This window comes from Camelus ferus, chromosome 10, assembly GCF_009834535.1.
Source record: "Camelus ferus isolate YT-003-E chromosome 10, BCGSAC_Cfer_1.0, whole genome shotgun sequence".
Classification (NCBI taxonomy): Eukaryota; Metazoa; Chordata; class Mammalia; order Artiodactyla; family Camelidae; genus Camelus; species Camelus ferus.
In genome coordinates this window covers 43,819,645-43,839,459 of record NC_045705.1, presented here as the reverse complement: position 1 = coordinate 43,839,459, position 19,815 = coordinate 43,819,645, and the positions used below count along the sequence as shown (strand labels likewise).

At 39.1% G+C, this 19,815-nt stretch overlaps 1 protein-coding gene across 4 annotated transcripts in view; it reads left to right on the top strand.

The window, feature by feature from the left end:
* Positions 1 to 19,815, top strand: part of NELL1 (neural EGFL like 1) — a 748,929-nt gene that overhangs the window by 146,779 nt on the left and 582,335 nt on the right. For all 4 annotated transcript variants that reach the window (XM_032488858.1, XM_032488857.1, XM_032488860.1 and 1 more), the window contains one exon: positions 4,281 to 4,377. In XM_032488858.1, coding sequence (XP_032344749.1) covers positions 4,281 to 4,377 — 97 coding nt within the window. The remainder of the gene's footprint in view (positions 1 to 4,280; positions 4,378 to 19,815) is intronic.

Sequence of the window (19,815 nt, the reverse complement as noted above, 5' to 3'; positions counted from 1 at the left end):
CTACGAAGCAGTGCAGCAGGAGGAAGAGAAAATGGGTCCTAGGAGGGCTTAACCAGTCTTGATCATGTGCTTTTGCACATGAACTTGTGTTCTTCATTTCTTCCCGATGAGTAAGTCAAGTTAGGGATTTTAGTTTTGAGTGAGGAGCACAGAGTTTGGCGGGGGGGTCTGGGTTCAAATCCAAGCTCTGCCATTCACCAGCTGCCTCGCCTTGGACAGGTTGTTTAACTTTGCTGAGCCTAGAACACCTGTCTGATGGTGGTGTTGGGAGGATTAAGTGAGTTAGTGTGTGGAAAGCCCTGAGGACAAATGCTTGGCACACAACCAGCGCTGTGTAAGTGCTGGCTGTTGTGGCTGCGTGTCAACTCCACTTGGCGCTTCATTCCCGATGCAGCTGTAGCGTCCCCTTCTTTGGGAAATCTTCTCTGACTCTGTTTCCTCATTTCTCTGCCTCCACAGATGGTACACTTACTGCACTGAATTAAAAGGTGTGTTCGTGCCTGATATCTGTCTGGCTCAGGCATTTGACCTGAGGGCAAGAACTTGGTCATGTTAATTTTGTCTGTATCCCCGTGGCCAGCACAGTGTCACACACGTTGGAGACAATCAGATACCTGTTGAGGGGATGGAAACCTCATTAGCCAGAATACCAGAATGTCAGAATATAGAATTCGATTTCCTGACCACACTGGAAACCAAGGAGTTCACTGTATTAGCTTTGGCTTTGCATTTCAGTAGACTTGGGTGGTACTAAATTTAAGTGACAGACCACTGTGCCCTACTGGCCTATTGCACGAGGCATTCCACCAAACTGTACCCCAGGGGTCAGCCGTCCTTTAGCCAAGATTATGTTTGTCTGACATACAGATGGCATAACTCCCCCTTTACAGGGGCACACGTAGGGATGTGATCACCCCATTTATTATTCTATGATATGTTATCAACATTAATCTGTGCAGTCCTTCCATCCATCCTTCCTTCCTTTCTCTTTGTCTTTTTCTCCCTTTCTTTTTCCTTCTCTCTCTCTCTCCCCCTTTTCCTCCTCTGCCCTTCCCTCGCTCTCCCTCCCTCCCTTCCTTCCTTTCACTTTTCCCCCTTCACCATCCTTGTATCCTTAGGAAAACACTATCATATACCTCATTATGAATCTTTAAATTTTTGTGTATCCTTGGCTAATAGGTAAATTGTTTTGCATGTATGTATTTTTAATTTATAAACATTATAGACTTATATAGCTTTTTTATTCTATTTTTAAAACTTTAGTTTAAAATAATTTTAATCTTACAGAAAGATTTCAAGAATGGTCCAAAAACAACTATAAACCCCTTGTTCAGATTCTGCTTTCTCTTTCTCTCTCAAAATGATAATGTGTGTATTTACATCTGCGTGTGCTTACACTGTGTATATACATATTGTTATTCTGCACCCTTTGAGAGTAGGCTGCAGACATCATGACCTTCTACCCCCTGAATACTTCAGTACGTATTTCTGAAGAACAAGATGTACACTTCCTTAAACTTATACCTCCCAAGTCTCAAAATCAGGAAATTGAACATCAGTACAGTACTATTATGTAATCTGTGGTTCCTGTTCAAACTTGACCAGGTTTTCCACTCATGTCCTTTGTGGGATTTTCTTTTTCCTGCCCCAAGATCCAGTCCAGGATCCCGTCTCACATTTAGTTTTTATGTCCCTTTGGTCACTTTTAGTCTGCCACCTCTCCTTAGCCTGCCTTTATTTTTCATGACATTGACATTTGAAAGAGCACCGGCAGTTACTTTGAGGCATGTGCCTCAAACTGGGTTTGCCTGATAACTCCATGATTAGACTTCCAAGGTGTGGGGTTTTGTGTCTATTTTGTAATACTCTTGTTTTTAAGCTTCCATTTTGCTAGGCTTGTATCCAGTTTGTTGATCGTACCTGCTGTGTGGGGCGCTAGGAAGGCAGCAGCCGCAGGCTTTCCTCAGCATCGGGAGCGGCTCCTGACCTAGACTGCAGGACTGCGGAAGTCAGCACGTCCCTTTGACGCAGGCGTCCTGGGTCGCTGCCCTCCTTTAGCTGATAGTGGCCTCAGCTGTTTGCTTCCTCAGCTGTTTCTAAGGCCCAGGGAGCCACTATGATTTTGGAATAGAAAGCAGGTTTGGAATTTGATCTTTCTGATGGTTCCTCCCTTCATGCACTTAATCAACATTGGATAAAGGCCACCTTTGCTCACTGGAGCTCACCTCCTAGCACATTGAAAACCACAAAGAAAGTATTTAAATGGAAAGCTTCTCACTGTGACAGATGCAAATGTTTTAAAATGAAGGTTAAGATAAAAAGTTTGAAAATATTTACAATTTCTTCGTGAAACAACCTCGCAGAAAATTATACTTCTGCCTCTTCATCTAAATACAGCGGTTTCCGTTTCTCCCTGGCCTCCTCTGAAATTCACCAACGTCGAACATAATTTTTGCATCGTTATCTCCATAATGCATAAATAATTTTGCATTCCACTTTCCTCTGGTGAGAATTATTTTGTATACACTTTCCCACATTTCATAACCTGCATATTTATCACTCTTAACGACAGCCGTAAATTCCATCAGGCTGATCTGCTGTAATGTATGCATTTCTCTTCTGTTGTAAAGTTGGCTGGTTTCTAGTTTTTCATTAATATTAGGGGAAAAAAAACTTTTTTTTTTTAGGAAGTATACAGTGTCTTCTGGTGTTTGATCTAAAATTGTTCCTTCTAACATAATAATAAAAGTTCATTCTTGTGCAGAAAACACAGCCTGTCTTTTTCAGGGAAACTTATTCTTCCTTGTGTATGTTTTGAGCATCCATTTATAAGGGAAAGATAATTAGTAGAGAAGGACCCGATACATTTAGTGCTTTGTCAGTTGCAGACCTTGCATGTATTGTTAGGAGACAGCATATGTCTGGTAGGGGATAGGAGAGTAATGGACGAAGGCAGCTAAGATGTAAGGCTGCAGCGTGACAGCTCCCAGCTGCAACAGCCTTGCAATCATTCACTCACCTTGACACAACTGGACAGTCCTTCAGTTCTTCTGCACTTTCCTACAGAGAGCCACTGGAGAATACATCACCCTCTGGCAGGAGGCAGTTAGCTGCATCCCAGCCGGGGGAACTGATTAGCTGTTAGACCTCTGGACCTACCTGGCAATGATTCTTCCCGAAGTTGCTCTGAGTAAGGACAGGGATGAAAGGAATGGACAGCGCCAGTATGAGGAATGGAAGTTCACCAGTGGTCCCTGTGTCACACCCCACTCACAATGTCCTGAGCATCTTGAGGAGACAAGTTCAATTCTTAGGCAAGCTCTTCCTTTGCCTTCTCAGTACTAAGGTGCTGGAAGGTACTTGCCAGGGGTGATGTGGAGGCCTCTGATCAGCTGGTGGTTGCAGGGACTTTTTCTAAAGAGAGCACAAATTTCAAGATTTGTGATTGGCTAGCATGGGGCTTGGGAGGGCAGAAAAACAGAGGTAATTCAGTTGTTCATCAGGTTCTGTAAGTGCTTTCAGAGATCCTGGGACTGTGGCCTCCTCTGTATTAGTTGTATGTCATATGATGATTTTCTTCACATGCAGAATTTTTTCTTTTAATCTATGAAGGTGCAACTTCATACATCTGGTTTATTGGTCTGTCTACTGTTGCTTCATATGGAGCTTGGAGCATAAAAAATGTGCAATAAATATTTGTTGATTGATGATTTCAGTTACTTGACTTTGTAGACTAAGCAAACTATCATGTCGGTAGCTGCTGCTCCCTTGTTGAGAGAGGTATAGCAGGTTATTGTAAGAATGAGGAGTGGCAACTGAATAAAAACCAGTCAGGGCACAGTAGAGCACAAAGGAGGGTGCATGGGCTTTGCAGCCAGACGGATGGGGATTCTCACCCCAGCTTGACTGCTCCCTGTCTTGACTTGGTTGACTCGTTTAGAGTCTTGGAACCTCTACAGGTTTCTCACCTGTAATGTGGACAAAATACTTAGACTCTGTATGAGGTTGACTGCTCACAGTAGACACTCAGAAATGTTACTCTTCCTCCTTCCTCTGCCAAAAGGGCAAAGAGAGAGAGCTGGGAGGGGCCCAGATAATGTGTCTAAGTGCTGTCAGGAAACAGATCTCCACATTCATGTTACCTGTCATCTGAAAGGTGCCACGTGCCTTTATCTCTCCGGACCAGCAGCTAACACCATGAGGACTTCAGATAATGTGTTTGTACCTTTTGGTTCTGCTCTGAGCCTCTTTATTAATAACTGTGTTCTTTGTCCCTACAGGATTTATGAACGTGTGATAGACCCTCCTGAGACTAACCTTCCCCCAGGAAGCAGTTTATGGCTTGGTCAGCGCAACCAAAAGCATGGTTTATTCAAAGTAAGCACTACTTTCTACTTTCATCACATGCTTTTCTATGTGCCTGATGTGAATTTAATCATGTAATTGTCACAGCAATTCTATGAAGTAGGTGTTTAGAGACTCAGCGGAGAGGTAAGTGACATGCCCAAGGTCTCATGGTTCACTTTACTGCCACGTACAGATGATGCAGGATGTGAATAATCCTCAGAGGGTTTCTTATTGCCCTAATTCTGGGGGATTTAAGATACAGTTTGGTTTTCATTCTCAGAACCTATGTTAATTCAATTTTGGATGTACGATAAGAAATGAATCTCAACTTCTATGAGCTTTGGTTTTGCTGTCTATAAAGAGGGTAATACAAGAACTGCATTATTGTACTTCATAGAAATGGGATTCAGTGATAAAGTGAATTGAGGAAGTTAAACACATGAAATTGTAAGATAGTCTTGCTCTGCAATAGGAGGGCAGACTTGCTTCTGGCAGTGTGGTAGACTAGATACTTAAAAAAATCCTACTGCTTCAAATGCCTCTACATGTGGGATAAAATAGAACAAAAATCTTCTAAGATTCATCATTGCACTTAGAAGAAGGGAGAGGTTTAGAGGCCATATATATGGAGGAAAGCAAAAACCAGAGGGATGTCTCCCAGTACCAGGAAGTTAGAGATTCAAGTAGATAGATTAAAAGAAAGAAAAGGAATACACTTATCTATTCCAACTTTATTGATATCATTGACATGTAACATTATGTTTAAAGTGTACAACAGTTTGATTTGATACACTTAATATATTGCAAAATATTTCCACCATAGTGTTAGCCAACACTTCCATCACATCACACAATTATCATTTCTTTTTTGTGGTGAGAACAGTTAAGATCTACTCTCTTAGCAACTTTCAAGTATACAATACAGTATTATTAGCTATTACCATGCTGTACGTTAGATTCCCAGAGCTTATTTGTATTATAACTGGAACTTGGAACCCTTTGATTAACATCTTCCCATTTCCCCTATCCCCTCTAAACCCTGACAACCATCATTCTACTGTTTCTAGGTGTCAGGTTTTTAGACTCCACATGTAAGTGATATTATACCTGATTTGTCTTTCTCTATCTGACTTATTTCACTTTGCGTAATGCCCTCAGGATCCATCCATGCTATTGCAAATGGCAGAATTTCCTTCTCTCTCAAGGTTGAGTAATTTCCACTGTGTGCGTGTGCACACATATCTTTTTTAATTCAGTCATCTCTTGACAAGTATTTAGGTTATTTCCATATGTTGGTCATTAGGAGTAATGTTACAGTGAATACAGGGGTACAGATGTCTCTTTGAGGTAGTGATTTCATTTCCTTTGGAACTTGTTGGGGAACCTCTGTGTTGCTTTCCATCGTGGCTGTGGAAATTTATATTTCCACCAACAGTGCACAAGGATTCCTTTTTCTCTACATTATCTCCAACACTTGTTATCTCTTGTCTTTTTGGTAGTTGGCATTTTAACAGGTATGATGTGTTATCTCATAATGGTTTTAACTTGCATTTCCTGATGCTTAGTGACGTTGAACACATTTTCATATTACCTATTGGTCATTTGCATGTCTTTGGGAAAATGTCTATTCAGTTCCCTTGCCCATTTTTAAACTGGACTTTTTCTTGCTATTAACATTGTGTGAGTTCTTTGTATATTTTGGATATTAACCCCTTGTCAGATAAGTGATTTGCAAATGTTAGTTGACCATATATGCAAGGGTTTATTTGGGGGCTTTTGATTCTGTTCCATTGGTCTATGTGTCTGTTTTTCTGCCACTATCATACTATTTTGGTCACTGTAGCTTTGTAGTATAGTTTGAAACCAGGAAATGTGATGCCTCCAGGTTTGTTTTTCTTTCTCAGGATTACTTTGGCTATTTGGGGTCTTTTATGATTCTATGTAGATTTTAGGATTTGTTTTCTATAGTTTTGAAAAATGCCACTTTAATTTTGACAGGGATTACGTTGAATCTACAGATGGCTTTGGTTATTGTTGACATTTTAACAGTGTTCTTCTGATCCATGAACATGGGATATCTTTCCATTTGTTTGTGTCTTCAATTTTTTAATCAAAGTCTTAGTTTTCAATGTACAGCTATTTCTTCTCCTTGGTTAAATTGATTCCTAAATACTTCATTATTTTTGATGCTGTTGTTAATGGGATTGGTTTCTTTCTCAGGTGGTTTGTTATTAGTGTATGGAAATGCAGCTGATATTTTATTTTGATTATGTACTGACTTCACTGATTTATTATACAAATTTTTGGTGAAGTCTTTAGGATTTTCTGTGTATGAGATCATATCATTTGCATGAAAGGACATTTTTACTTCTTTCATGATTGAGATACCTTTTTCTTTTCCTTGCCTGTTTCCTCTATCTAGGACCTTGAGTACTATGTTGAATAGTGTGGTAAGAATGGGCTCCTGTCTTTTTTCCTGACCTTAGGTGAAGAGCAAAGGTGAATGTTAAAAACATTTGCATACAGGTTTTTCTATGAACAAAATTTTCATTTTTGTTTGGGCAGGTATGTCAGAGTGGGATTTCTGGGCTGTGTATTAAGCATATGTTGAACATCATTAAAAAGATGCCAGTGTATTTTTCAAAGTGGCTGTACTATTTTACAGTCTCACTAGCAGTGTATGAAAGTTCCAGGTAGAGCCTCAAATTTCAACAGTCTTTGTGGGATGAGGGGAATGGCTTAGATCCCATACAAGACTGGGAGTTGGGATAGAAGTTTCTGAAATAAAGCCACGGCTCAGAGGACTACCCTTCCAGTGAAAAGTGTAGGCAGATACAGTCTCCTTTTTAGCAAAGGAAGGCACTTCAGTAACTAGCTTTTCTCTTACTTCATCTTCAGACTCTCAAGATATAGCCCCTCAATAAGACTGTTAAACCCCAGCTCTAACATCATGCAGTTGTGAAATTTGGATTTATATTACTCATGAAGCTCAAAAACTACCTTAATGTGATTCTGGGTTGGGCACCTTAGGCTTCTTGATGAAGAAAATACAGGTTATCTTTGGGAAAATCACTTTTAATGCAGACTCCACAAGATTCCTACAGATGAAGTTCATGCAAATAAGAGTTTTCCAGCCATCGTGGGTGAGAACAGAAGAAATAACAGACTTCCCAATTATCCCTCAAAGGGCTGCAGAAACTGGAATTACAAGATAAAGAGTTTTTAAACCTCTCTATTTGAAATGTTTAAAAAGCAAAATAACAAATCAGAAAAAAGGCATGATGACTAGAGACAATAAATATGATCAGGGAGATCTGAACCAAAAAGTACTTCCAGAAATGAAAAATGTCAATTGAAGTTAAAAAAACAAAAAGCCTCAGTGAATCTGCTAAGCAGTAAGTTAGATACAGGTGGGGAGAGTATTTGTGAAATGGAAAATATTGTCTAATAATTACCTTAATTGTGGTGCAGAGATAGAGGAAACTAGGAAAGGTTGAAATGTAGAGAAGATGGATATATATGAAAAAATATTTTATGTATGTGTTTTGCTTATTTGTGTTTAATGTGTGTATATGTATACATACATATCTGAAAATTCCAGAAGACAATAGGAGAAGGTAGTTATGGGCGCTGTTAGCAGTATGATGGCTAAGAATTTTAGAAAATTGGTAAGACATCAATTCTCATTCCAGGAAACACAGTACAATCAATATAAACTATTGCTGTCTGAAAGGTCACTTAGAAAACTTAGAAGCTTAAACTAGAGCCATTTTATTTAGCTCACAATACTTTGGGTTGATGGGATGATTTTTCTGGTTTGGCCTGGGTGTGCTGGTATCTGCTGGGCTCCGTCATACATCTGTGGTCAGTTGGTTGGTCAGGAGGTGGCTTCTTCACAGCTCTAGTCATAGACTGGTTGTTGACTGACAGACCTCAGTTCTCCCCTGCGTGGAGTCTACTCAGGCTTACTCACATGGCAGTTTTGAGATCCCAAGTGTAAGAAAAGAGGAAACCTCAGAGTACTCATGCATTTCAAGGCTTGGTTTCTTGATCGCATTTGCTAATAATTTATTGCCCAAAGCAAATCATACGGTCAAATCCAGGAGCAAGGGTGTACAGAAATAGACTTTATCTCTTGAAGGACTGTCATTCTGCAGTATGACATTGCAAGGATGTGGATGCAAGGGAGGGAGGAGTTTCTGACCATTTTAATAATCTGTTACACAAAATGAAGATGAGTAGAACATATTAGCAGAATATTTGCAGAAGAGCAGAACCTCAAAGACACAGAAGATCTTAAAAGTAGCCAGTGAAAAAAGGCAACTTTTGCAGAAAAGAATAACTTAGACTGAACATCTGGAAGTTTGAGCAAGAAAAAATGAGAGAAGGTATAAGAACCAGTATGAATAATAAAAGGACATAACAAAAGATACTGCCAAAATTAAAACAGTAGTAGTTAATAATTTATTAAGAATTTTGTGCCAATAAATATAGAAAACTAGAGAAAAATGAACAGTTTCTATATAAATTACCAAACTGGACTTAGAAAATGAAAAACCCAGGTAGTCTTAAAATAATTAATGTATCATAAAGAATTCATGATTCACTATCTGTTATATCAGTTAGCTTTTGACGCACAACAAATCAAGTCAAAGCTTAATGGCTTGAAACAGCAACCGTTTATTGTAGCTCAGAATTTTGTGAGTTGGCCATTTGTGCTGGGGCTTAGCCGAATGGTTCTTGTGTTCTCAGTGGGTTCACTCATGCGTCTTTGGGCAACTGCTAGGTTTCTGGGGGCTGGCTGTGCTAAGATGGCTCATCTCTGCTTGCTGTGATCTATCATTTTCTAACATTCTAGCCCAAGCCCAAGCTTGTTTACATGGTAGCTGATCAGGGTTTCTGGAGCTGGAGCAAAAGTGGGAATGGCCTTTTGAGGCCTCTGCTTGAAACTTGCACGTTGTTTTTGCTGCATTACCTTAGTCAAAGCAAGTTACAATGCAAGGCCAGATTCAAGGGTGTGGGAAATAGACTCCACCTTTTGATGGGATATGCTACAAATTCCCATTGCACAGGGTATGGACCCAGTAAACTGTAAAGGAGCTGTGATCACTTTTGAAGTTTATGATGTCTTTCCACCAAATAACCACTGGGTTCAGACAGTTACACAAGGGAGTTCTATTACATACAAGGAGACAATTCCAATCCTGTATAAAGTCTTCTAGAGAAGAGAATAAATGAGAACACTACCCATCTCATTTATGAGGATAGCACTGCCTTGATTCCTAAACTAGCCAAGAACTGTATAAGAGAGGAATTGTACAAGCTGATTTACTTTCGAACACAGATTAGAGTGAAAAAAAATATTAGAGAACTGAATCTAACAGAATGTGAGTGTGTGTGTGAGAGAGAGAACACCCAGTTGGTTGTTTCAACAATGTAAGTGTGTTTTTATCATCAAAAAACTTATTAATATAATTCAACACATTAAGCAAAGGAGAAAAAATACTATGTTCATCTCAAGAGGCAGAAAAAAGAGCCATAGAAGATTCAATACTGACTTGTGATACAAAATGTGATACAAAATTCTTAGCAAAAGAGGAATAGAATGAAGTATCATTAAGCTGAGTAAAAAGTACATAAAGAAAACATGAATAAACTTCACACTTATGGTTTAAGTATTAAGAGAATTCCTGTTAAAATCAGAAAATCATACAGGAATCCTTATTACCATTGTTTGTTTTCAACATTATGCTGTAGGTTCTTACCAGCAAAGTAAATTAAATCCTTAAGGATTATGAAAAAGAAAGCTAATTATTCACAAATTATATAATTGTCTGCCAAAAATTGGGTCCACTAGTTATTAGAATTACCCAGAGTTCAGAAAGATTGTTGGACACTCTTTTTGTATGAACGAAGTTTTCATTTCATTTGGGTAAACACAAAATCAAAAAATAAAATCATTTGCTTTGCTGAACAAAAGTAGCAGCAATGGTAACAACAAAAATGCACTTAAATATTATAACTTGTATATAATAGCAAAAGAGTATAAGTAATTAAGAACAAATAAAATCAAATATGTGCGTGACAGTTATGAAGCAAATTATAAAGTTCTATTTAAAACTATGTTAAAAACACATAAATGGAAAGAGATATACCGTGTTCTTGGAAAAGAAGGCTTAAAGTAGTAAAGTCATAAGTAGTAAAATCCATTTAAAGTAGTAAAATCCATTCTTCCCAGATTTAATCTCCAGATTCAATGAACTTAGGATAAATTCCCAGCAGGAGTATTTTTTTGGATGGAATCAACAAGCTGATACTAAAATTCTTAAGAAAGACCAAAGGCCAAGAATAAGGAAGACAATTCTGAAGAAGAAAAAGGGAGGGACTTGCCCTTTCAAATGTAAAGGCTTATTATAAAGTTAGAGAAATCTAATAGTGTCATATGGGTGCAAAAATTGTCCCAAGTATCAATAGAACAGAATGGAGAAGCCAGAAAGATACAATTCCATTCTGATGGCAACTTGTAAACCTGGTACAGAATTGAAGTGGCATTCCCGATCAGTGGGGAAAGGATGTATTCATCAACAAAAGGTTAGGAAAATCAGTTATTTAAATATTTAATATATAAATTGATATAATTTTTGTGTCTAGTGCCAGGAAAAGCTTTCCACATATATTTACATATCATATGCAAAAACCAGTACAATAACAATTCACTTAAATACCTAAATGTGAAAACCAAACTTCATAAGTTTTAGAAGACAATATAGGAGCATGTCTTCATGTTCTCAAAGGAGAGGAAATTGTCTTAAGATTAAAAAATACAGAACCATTAAGGGAAATATTGGTGAATTTAACATGTAGAATAAGAAGACCTATACATCAAAGATGATATTGGCAACAAGATCAGTTAGCAGAGGAATAGTATCTATTATAGAAATGCTATAAATCAGTAAAAAAAGATTCTCATAACTCAATAAAAATTTCAGCAAAAGATACAAAAAGGCAGTTCCCCAAAGTGAAAACATGAATAGCCAATGAATGTATTGAAAGGAATTCCATTTCGGTAATTATCTTGGAAATGCAGATTCAAACCATTATGGGATAGTGCTTCTTACCCACAGCCTGGTAAAAATGAAAAAAAAAAAAAAAAAAAGAAAGAAACTGACAACATTCAGTGTGAGGGAGACCTGGGTACTGGACACGTTCTCATTGTGGTGGAAACTTGGGATGGTAGAACCACTACAGAGATCAGTTAGGGAGATCTTGTGTGACGTTGAAGATGTGCTACCCTGTGATACAGGAACCCGCTTCTAGGTGTAGATGTTGAAGAAACTCTGCTTTCCATGTTTCTCTATTGAAGACATTCACATGCACTGTCACAGGAGCTTTTTTTTTTTTTTGTAATTTCAAAACCTTTGGAAAAAACTATCAATAGGAGGATGTTTAAATTGTGGTAAACATTAAAATTATATAAATTGAATAAAAATGGATGAATTGCAAACATAATGTTGACTGAAAAAGCAAGTAACAGGAGAAAATTGTGATATTGAATCATTTATATGTTTAAAAATGCGGAACAATCTAACGCATTGCTTATTTATACATTCACATATGTAAAAAGATAAATGCACGGGAATGATAAGCACTAAATTCAGACTAGTTTAACTTTTAAGAGGAAGAAATGGAGATTTTATTAGGTATGAGTACCCAGAAGACTTCAGCTTCAGTGATAATATTTTATTTCTTAAGCTGGGTGTTGCATTCACAGGTGTTTGCTATAGTTTGCTCTCAAACCTTTCATACATCATAAATACTCAAAATAAAGGAGCATGACATAATTTTTCTGGGTGATAATTCCTGTATATGTATGTATACGAGTCTGTGCACGTATCCATATTCATATACATACATAGGATTTTTTCCTGTTCTATGATTTTCCATGTTTCCAAAAATCACTAGAAGCTTGCCCAAGTGTCTCAGTTCCAAACTGACTGATTTGCTGCTTTTTCTCGCTTTGTAGTTTCCTGCCAGTAAAGCTACGCTTTTCCTGGGGGCCTTGGGTCAGTAATGAAGGGCAGCACCTGGTTCCCAGCCCTGGAAAGACATCAAAATCACTGCGGGAAGGCTACAAAATTCAAATTCCTGGGCCTGCCTAGACCTCCTTAACTGAGAATCTGAACTGCATGGTTTTCTCTCGGAGTTTGATCTGTAGGCCTGAAGGCTCAAGTGTGAGCGCACTGATGTGGGTGACGTGTGTTGATGGGCTAGGCTAGAGCTTCACCTTGGGCGCTACAAAGGTCTCACAAAACACAAGATACGGTTAATAATTAGCTGCCGCTTTAGTCTCTTCTTAGATGAGTTCCTCTCCAACTTTAGAGTGCCTCTGAGTGTCCAGGAGGACTGGTTAGAACGCAGGTAGCTGGAGGTCAGCAAGCGGTGAAGTAGGCAGCTGTGAGCTTCTGTCCCTCCACAAAAACAACAAAAAATAGGCACAAACTCTCAGAACCAACTTTGTCAGAATTTTGGAAAACATTCAAGGTTTATAGTGACCACGTTAATTCTGAACCAAGAAAAAGGCAATACCAGAATAGCAGGTAAGCTTTGTGGTATTTTTACTTGTCCTCACCCCTCCCACCACCTGCAGCTCAGTGACAGTCTTGAAGATGTCAGCCCATGTTCCCAGTGCGGGACAATGGTCCCTGGTTTTGGAAGGAGCAGAGCAAACCCTATCTACAGATTATTTTATCTGTTTGTTCTGTCTGGGACCACCTGAAAGACTGATGCAAAGTGCTTATCTCTGTTTCACCCAATTTGAAATTCTCCCAGGCCAGGAAAACAATGGACATTGCTTGAAAATACTGCAAAGCTCCCAAACAACCTGGGGCAAAAGATGACAGTTAACATACACACAATAGACACCCCAGAGCAAGGAGGAAAAGCTGAGGAGAGAGATTTTTTGGGCAGCTTAAGGCATTCAAAAGCACTCATGTATTTGGGGAATTTAGAAAGTGATATGCATGCCCAGAGCAAGATGTGTGTTCACAAAAGATGTGAGACTATCCTAAGCTTTGACTTCGGACAGACCCCTAGGGTCAGTGCAAGCATGGCTCAGTGTTAAAGAGGACTCCGGCATATAGCATGCTCTCCCCGCTTCCCACCACCTCTTCCCCTCTCCTAGCTCCTGGCATTCAAAAAAATCTCGATCTTAAAAAATTTTTTTTAACACAAGCTCCGGAACAGAGATTTTAGTAACCAGACATAACAAAGAATACAGTCTTTGCAAAAATAGTTAAGTAAGTTACTAAACAAATGCATTCCTACAGCATTTAACAATAAAACAAAAAACAAGCACAGGAAACCCTTGCCAAGGGAGAGACTCCTGACCTTCAGAGTCACTACAATATTTCATTGTCCAGTGTCCTAATAAAGTCACAAGGCAAATAGACAAACAAAAAGAAAGGTATTACCTTTCAAAGAAACAAAATAAATGGACAGAAACGATTCTGGTGGAAGCCCAGACACTGGACTTGTTGCTGATAGATGCAACCGGTGTTCCAGGTTCTTGTCCCGTCCCAGGAAGAATTCAGAGATGTGACGTAGCGGTTAAAAAAGGTAAAGGAGGATTTACTAAAGGATGGACAGTACACTCTCAGGGGAGAGCGGGCAGGCTCAGGTGAGCGGCTGCCGAGTTTCTTTGGCAAGTTAGCTACATAGGGTGTAAAAATGAATGGGTGGAATATTCATTGGGGAGGGAAGGGTTTGGAGTCATATTTCCTGATTATCGTCCCAACTCCACCTTCCCAAAGGGAGGAGGGATTTTTGTCCTTATTTAGTCTGGATCGGAAGTGTCATGGCATTGGTGCGTGATGGGTATTTCTGATCTGCAAGGCTAATTTTATTGAAATGAGGGCATAATGAGCAAAAGGTTACACTTGGACACTAGAAATTCCTGCCTTTTCTCACCTTTCTTTGTTTTCTCCAGGCCATTTGTCACCCCAAAAAGCATGATCCCTTATCAGCCCCAAGGTTCCTGCTTTTCTTTCTCTGCCCAAGGATCCCTGGTGCTTATATGATGTGTTGTTTCCTGCATTTGACCTGTGCCCCTCCTTTCTGCCCAATTCCTGCCATTTGGTCTGTGTCCCCCTTTCTCTGCTCATATCTAGCTATCTGCCTGCTCTAACAGACTCTCTAGATGAAGACTTTAAAACAACTGTCTTAAATGTGTTCAGAGAGCTAAAGCAAAGGATAGACAAAGTTTAAGAAAGTGAGGGAAATTATATATAAACAAGTGAGAGTATCAGTAAAAAGAAATAATAAAAAGGAACCACTGAGGTATTTTGCAGCTGAGAAGTACAACTGAAATGAAAATTTCACTAGAAGAATTCACCAGCAGATCTGAACAGGATGAAGAAACAATCACTGAATTTGAAGATAATTGAAATTAACCAGCCTGAGGAGCAGAGGGAAAAATGAATGAAGCCCCAGTTTGAAGGAAGTGGATACAGGCAGGGGAATCCACTGGCAGTCATTCTACCACATACTTTCTCACTGAAACTTCTTTGTTTCCTCAACACTCTTACTACAGTTTGAAAGTGTAGGCAGGGCTGGTTTCATGGACAGTTGATCTGTGCACTTCCAAGCGTGCTGCGCTCAGATGCCTCATGATTGGTTTAATGCTCTACTGTTGCTATTTTTGTTTTCAATAATTTTTGAGCAAAGGACTGCAAATTAGGTAGCTGATTCTGTATAATTTACATGAGTGTTACTTGTTTACTTCTGGTTACTTTCTCCAGACTGGAAGCTTTACCAGGCTCGGAACTGTGTCTGTTTTATCCAGCAAGTGCTTAGAAGAGTAAGTAGTTGCAGACAGGTATCCTCTTAACGTGAATGAGTAAAAAATGCACAAGCTATGGGTCTGCCGCCTTATTTGTAAAGTGGCAAAGGTATCTCTCGTCAAGGTAGTGCAGATTATATAAGAATATATGTTAAATGACCTTGACACATAGTAGGTTTACGACATGCATCCCCTCCCCCTTTTTTTTGCTTTACTGCTCCCTGTATGCTTAACTCTACTGTAGAAATGATAGGCATTTTTTCCACCTTTTTGGGACCTCTGAGTTGGGAGTTTGTGAGTAAGAGGGAGAGAACAGTTCTGTTATTTCATCTAGACGAGTGTGCGATTCTCTGTAGATGTACGGAATCCTTGCTTAAGAGCCCAATTACCTGATAGAGACAAAATACACAGAGGGTGTTCATAGACTTGGGCAATCATTTTGCTACAGAGGTGGGCTGTGGGGATGAGAAATAGTACCAATAATTACTGAATGTTTTCTGTGTTCTAGACCTTAGCTGGCCATACATATGTTATCTCAGTTAATTACATTTGACCTTCAGAGAATCCTCACGAGGTCATTATTACAGTCATCCCTTGGTATCCTGTTTCCAGGATCCCCTGTGGATACCAAAATCCATGGATGCTCAAGTTCCTTACATAAAATGATGTAGTACGGTTGACCCTCCATGTATCCTGTGGATTGTGCATTTGTAGGTGTAAAGGCCTGTGTTATCTCTATAGATCAGGCAATGGAGCTCAGAAAGATGAAGCCGCTTGCCAGTCTCACAATAATTTGTAAGGAATGGAAATGGGATTTAAGCTTAGAACTTTTTTCTTTTCAGAGTTTTTGCTTATTCATTCAATGAATGTTTTTAGGGGCTTGCTTACCATGTACTACTAGTCACCGTATTAGATGGTGGAGTATTTCACTTAAGGATACTGTGTCCCATGGAGGAGACAGACTCGGCTTTTTCCAGGGCTCCAGCCCAAAGGAACAGGTGGTCCTAGTGAGAAGAACCAAAAAGGGATGGCAGTGCCACACAGTCCGTCTCCCCAGGGAGGGTTGTGATTCTCCTTGTTCCCCAGTGGGATTAGCTCCATCCAATAGCCCTCTAGAAGGGCACCTTTCAAAACTCATCTCCCCCTTAGAATTCTGTATGTCAGCCAGTGCTTCTGTCCTCCTTTGGTGAGGTGTAACGCCTGGGGTAGGGGAGATTTGTCATTGTCTCGTTACAGAAATCATCTTGATTAATTCAGTGCTGCAAAAATCTCCCTGTAAAAGGGGCAAGGACTTCTCAGGGGAGAGTCAGCACATCTTCAGGCTTTTAATACATACCTTTTAGAAGCTTCCTCCTGGGTCTGAGAACCATACCTACTTTACAGTTCCAGAACTAAAAATGCTTATGATGTGTTTTCAGGTTAAAATAGCATCGTTGTCTATTTAAATATTAATGGGTCATTTCATAGGCGAAGTAAAAGCAGAAGTTCCTCACTTGTCAAACCTGATTTCTGGGTCCTGGTGCATCCTTATGGAGAGGGCAATAGAAGTGCTGCTGATTAAAGAGCAGAGGATGGAATCCCTTGCTTGGTGCTTGGCACATATGCCTCTGGCGTTAGTTACTCCCTATCAGAGACACAGAACCGAAGCCGGAGATTTCTTCACATCAAAACAGCACCCCTTTGAGAAAATAGTTGGCCAGGGGTGATAGGCTTATCTGAATCTCCCAATTGTCATAGATTTTCGTTATCAAGGTGGCTGCCTACCACTCACTTTCTCTTTGATGCGATCTAAGCTGATTATGCTGTCAGTGTTCCAGAGGGTGAAGTAACAAGCCTCGGTGAATCGCAGCGCTTCAGTGGTCTGGGTGTTCTGACAGTTTCTAGATGGTTGATCTCAGCGAGGATTCTCATCCCAAAGCTTTTCTTTTGGTGGATCTCTCTCTCTCTGTCTAGCGAATTTGGGTCTGAAACCTTGCCCTTACCTGGACATCACTGTCTCCTTAACAGCTGAGCTGTCACTGGGAAGTGAAAGTGATTACTTTTTTTAATGCTACAGCTGTTGTTTTTACCTCAGCTGGTTCCCATAATCCCACAGATGGTAAACATATGTTTATAGGCACATAGAGAAAGAAGCTATCTTGGATTCCTCCCATCGCTAATTCTTATTTTTCCTTTCATGCAGAAAGTCAAAGTCACAGAACTGGGGGATCTTACACATTTGTAGATTAATATTTCTGTGCATTAAGACTTTGGAAGCAGCAGGATGGCTAATGATATGCTAATGAGCTGACAGTTTTTATTGATCGTAATGGAAGTCGACAAGTGTCTTTCTTGGCTTTTGTGCAGGCTGGAATATTTTATTAACTGTCTTCAGGGCAGAAATACGTAATTGGTTGCATTTTGAAAACCCTCCTTGTCAGTTTCCTAAGTCTCACTTTTTGTTAGCCTGTTGCCCAAGCTTGGGTCCTTGCCAGTTTTTATAAACAGAACACATCTTCATCCATATATTTACATGCCTGGCAGGAACTCTCCCCACCCCCTTTCCTTTCCCTTTCAAAGCAATTTGTTTCAGTGTTTTAGCATACAGAAAAAAAATGGAACCATTTTCTTCAGTGTAAACAGAGATCTACAGGGAAATAAGGGCGTTAAAAAAGAATTAGCATTTGCTGGGCGGCAGAGCTGATTTCCTTTGTATCAGAAAGCTCTCAGTGTTACAAGGGTTTGCCTAATCTAAATTATTCCATACATAAGAGGGTAATAATGGCATAATTTTTCTAATCTTTTTTTATTGCATCTTCCGATATTTCTTACTGTGAAATGAGAAATGTTCTCGGAACAACAGAAGTAATGAACATTAGTGCCCCAAACAAAAAACCCATAATGTACAACCTGCCTGGTGCAAATTTATTCCTCAAGTGCCTGGTGAGCTGAGTTGTAGGAGGAGATAGAAGGTGGCAACAGGTGGCTTTAACAAAGGGAAAAAAATTGGCCATTTTCTCCTTTTCATCTTGGTAATAGTAAAAACTCATTAATTTGGGTGCTGCCCCTCAGGGATTTGTTTAGATCCTCAGAGTGGCTGAGATTTAGCGTTGCACTAACGATGGGAAAATGGATTGTTTAGCGAATTAATAGTGTAAATAAGATTGCAGGAGAGAATATTAGGTTACCTAAAAGGATCTCTGTTTCCTGGTGCTGATGAACTGTTTTAGCAAACTGTTAGCATCTAACGCAAATAATCCTTTATGGATGGTTGAATTGTATCGCTCCATTAAGGCAATTAAGATAGAACTTTATTTTGATTACAGGACTTTATTGTAGCAACATCCTATTAGCCCTTGTAACTGTGAAACTCAGATGAAAATTTTTACTTACACTATGTTGTAGTGGCCCACACTGGTTTGGAGTTAGTATACCTGTAGTTTACAGCCGAAGATTGTGGCATTATGAAATTAGGAAAGCTATGTAAAATATTAAAGCCTTCGGTTTTTCAGAGGTCAAATGACCAGGTGATCTGGCTCTAGATCTTAGTTTTCATCCGGCATGTCAAAATCACTAAAAAACCATTTTCAAAATTTTATACAGGACTGTGCTCCCTCAGCCTCTTCTAAAATTCTGTTACGTACCCCTAGTGTAGTAACTAATATTCTGCATGATTTTCTCAGACTCCAATTTATTTATTTATTTTTCATTTCTTTTTTAATTGAAGTATAATTTAGAATCTTGTGTCAATTTCTAGTATACAGCATAATGTTTCAGTCATACATATACATATATTCCTTTTCATATTCTTTTTCATTAATAGGTTATTACAAGATACTGAATATAGTTCCCTGGGCTAAAGAGAACAAATTTGTTGTCTATTTTATATATAGTAGTTAGTATTTGTAAATTTCAAACTCCTAATTTATCCCTTCTCACCCCTTTTCCCCCGGTAACCATAAGTTTGTTTTCTATGTAAGTCTGTTTCTGTTTTGTAAATATGTTCATTTGTATTTTTTTTTTTTTTTAAGATTTCACATATGAGTGGTATCATCTAGTATTTTTCTTTCTCTTTCTGGCTTACTTCACTTAGAATGACAGTTTCCAGGTCCATCCATGTTGCTGTAAATGGCGTTATTTTATTCTTTTTTATGGCTGTGTAGTATTCCATTGTACAAATACACTGCAACTTCTTTGTCCAGTCATCTGTCGACGGACAGTGAGGTTGTTTCCATGTCTTGGATATTGTATACAGAGCTGCTATGAACATTGGGGTGCACGTTTTTGAATTAAAGTTCCCTTGATAAATGCCTAGGACTGGGATTGCTGGATCATATGGTAAGTCTATTTTTAGTATTTTGAGGAATCTCTATAGTGTATTTTCCCTAATGGCTGCACCAAACTACATTCCCACCAGCAGTATAGGAGCATTCCCTTTTTCCCACACCCTTTCCAGCATATATTGTTCATGGACTTTTGAATGGTGGCCATTCTGACTGATGTGAAGTGATACTTCATAGTAGTTTTGATTTGCATTTCTCTGATAATTAGCAATATAGAGCATTTTTTCATGTGCCTGTTGGCCATTTGTATGTCTTTATTGGAGAATTGTTTGTTTAGGTCTTCTGCCCATTTTTGGATTTTTACTGTTG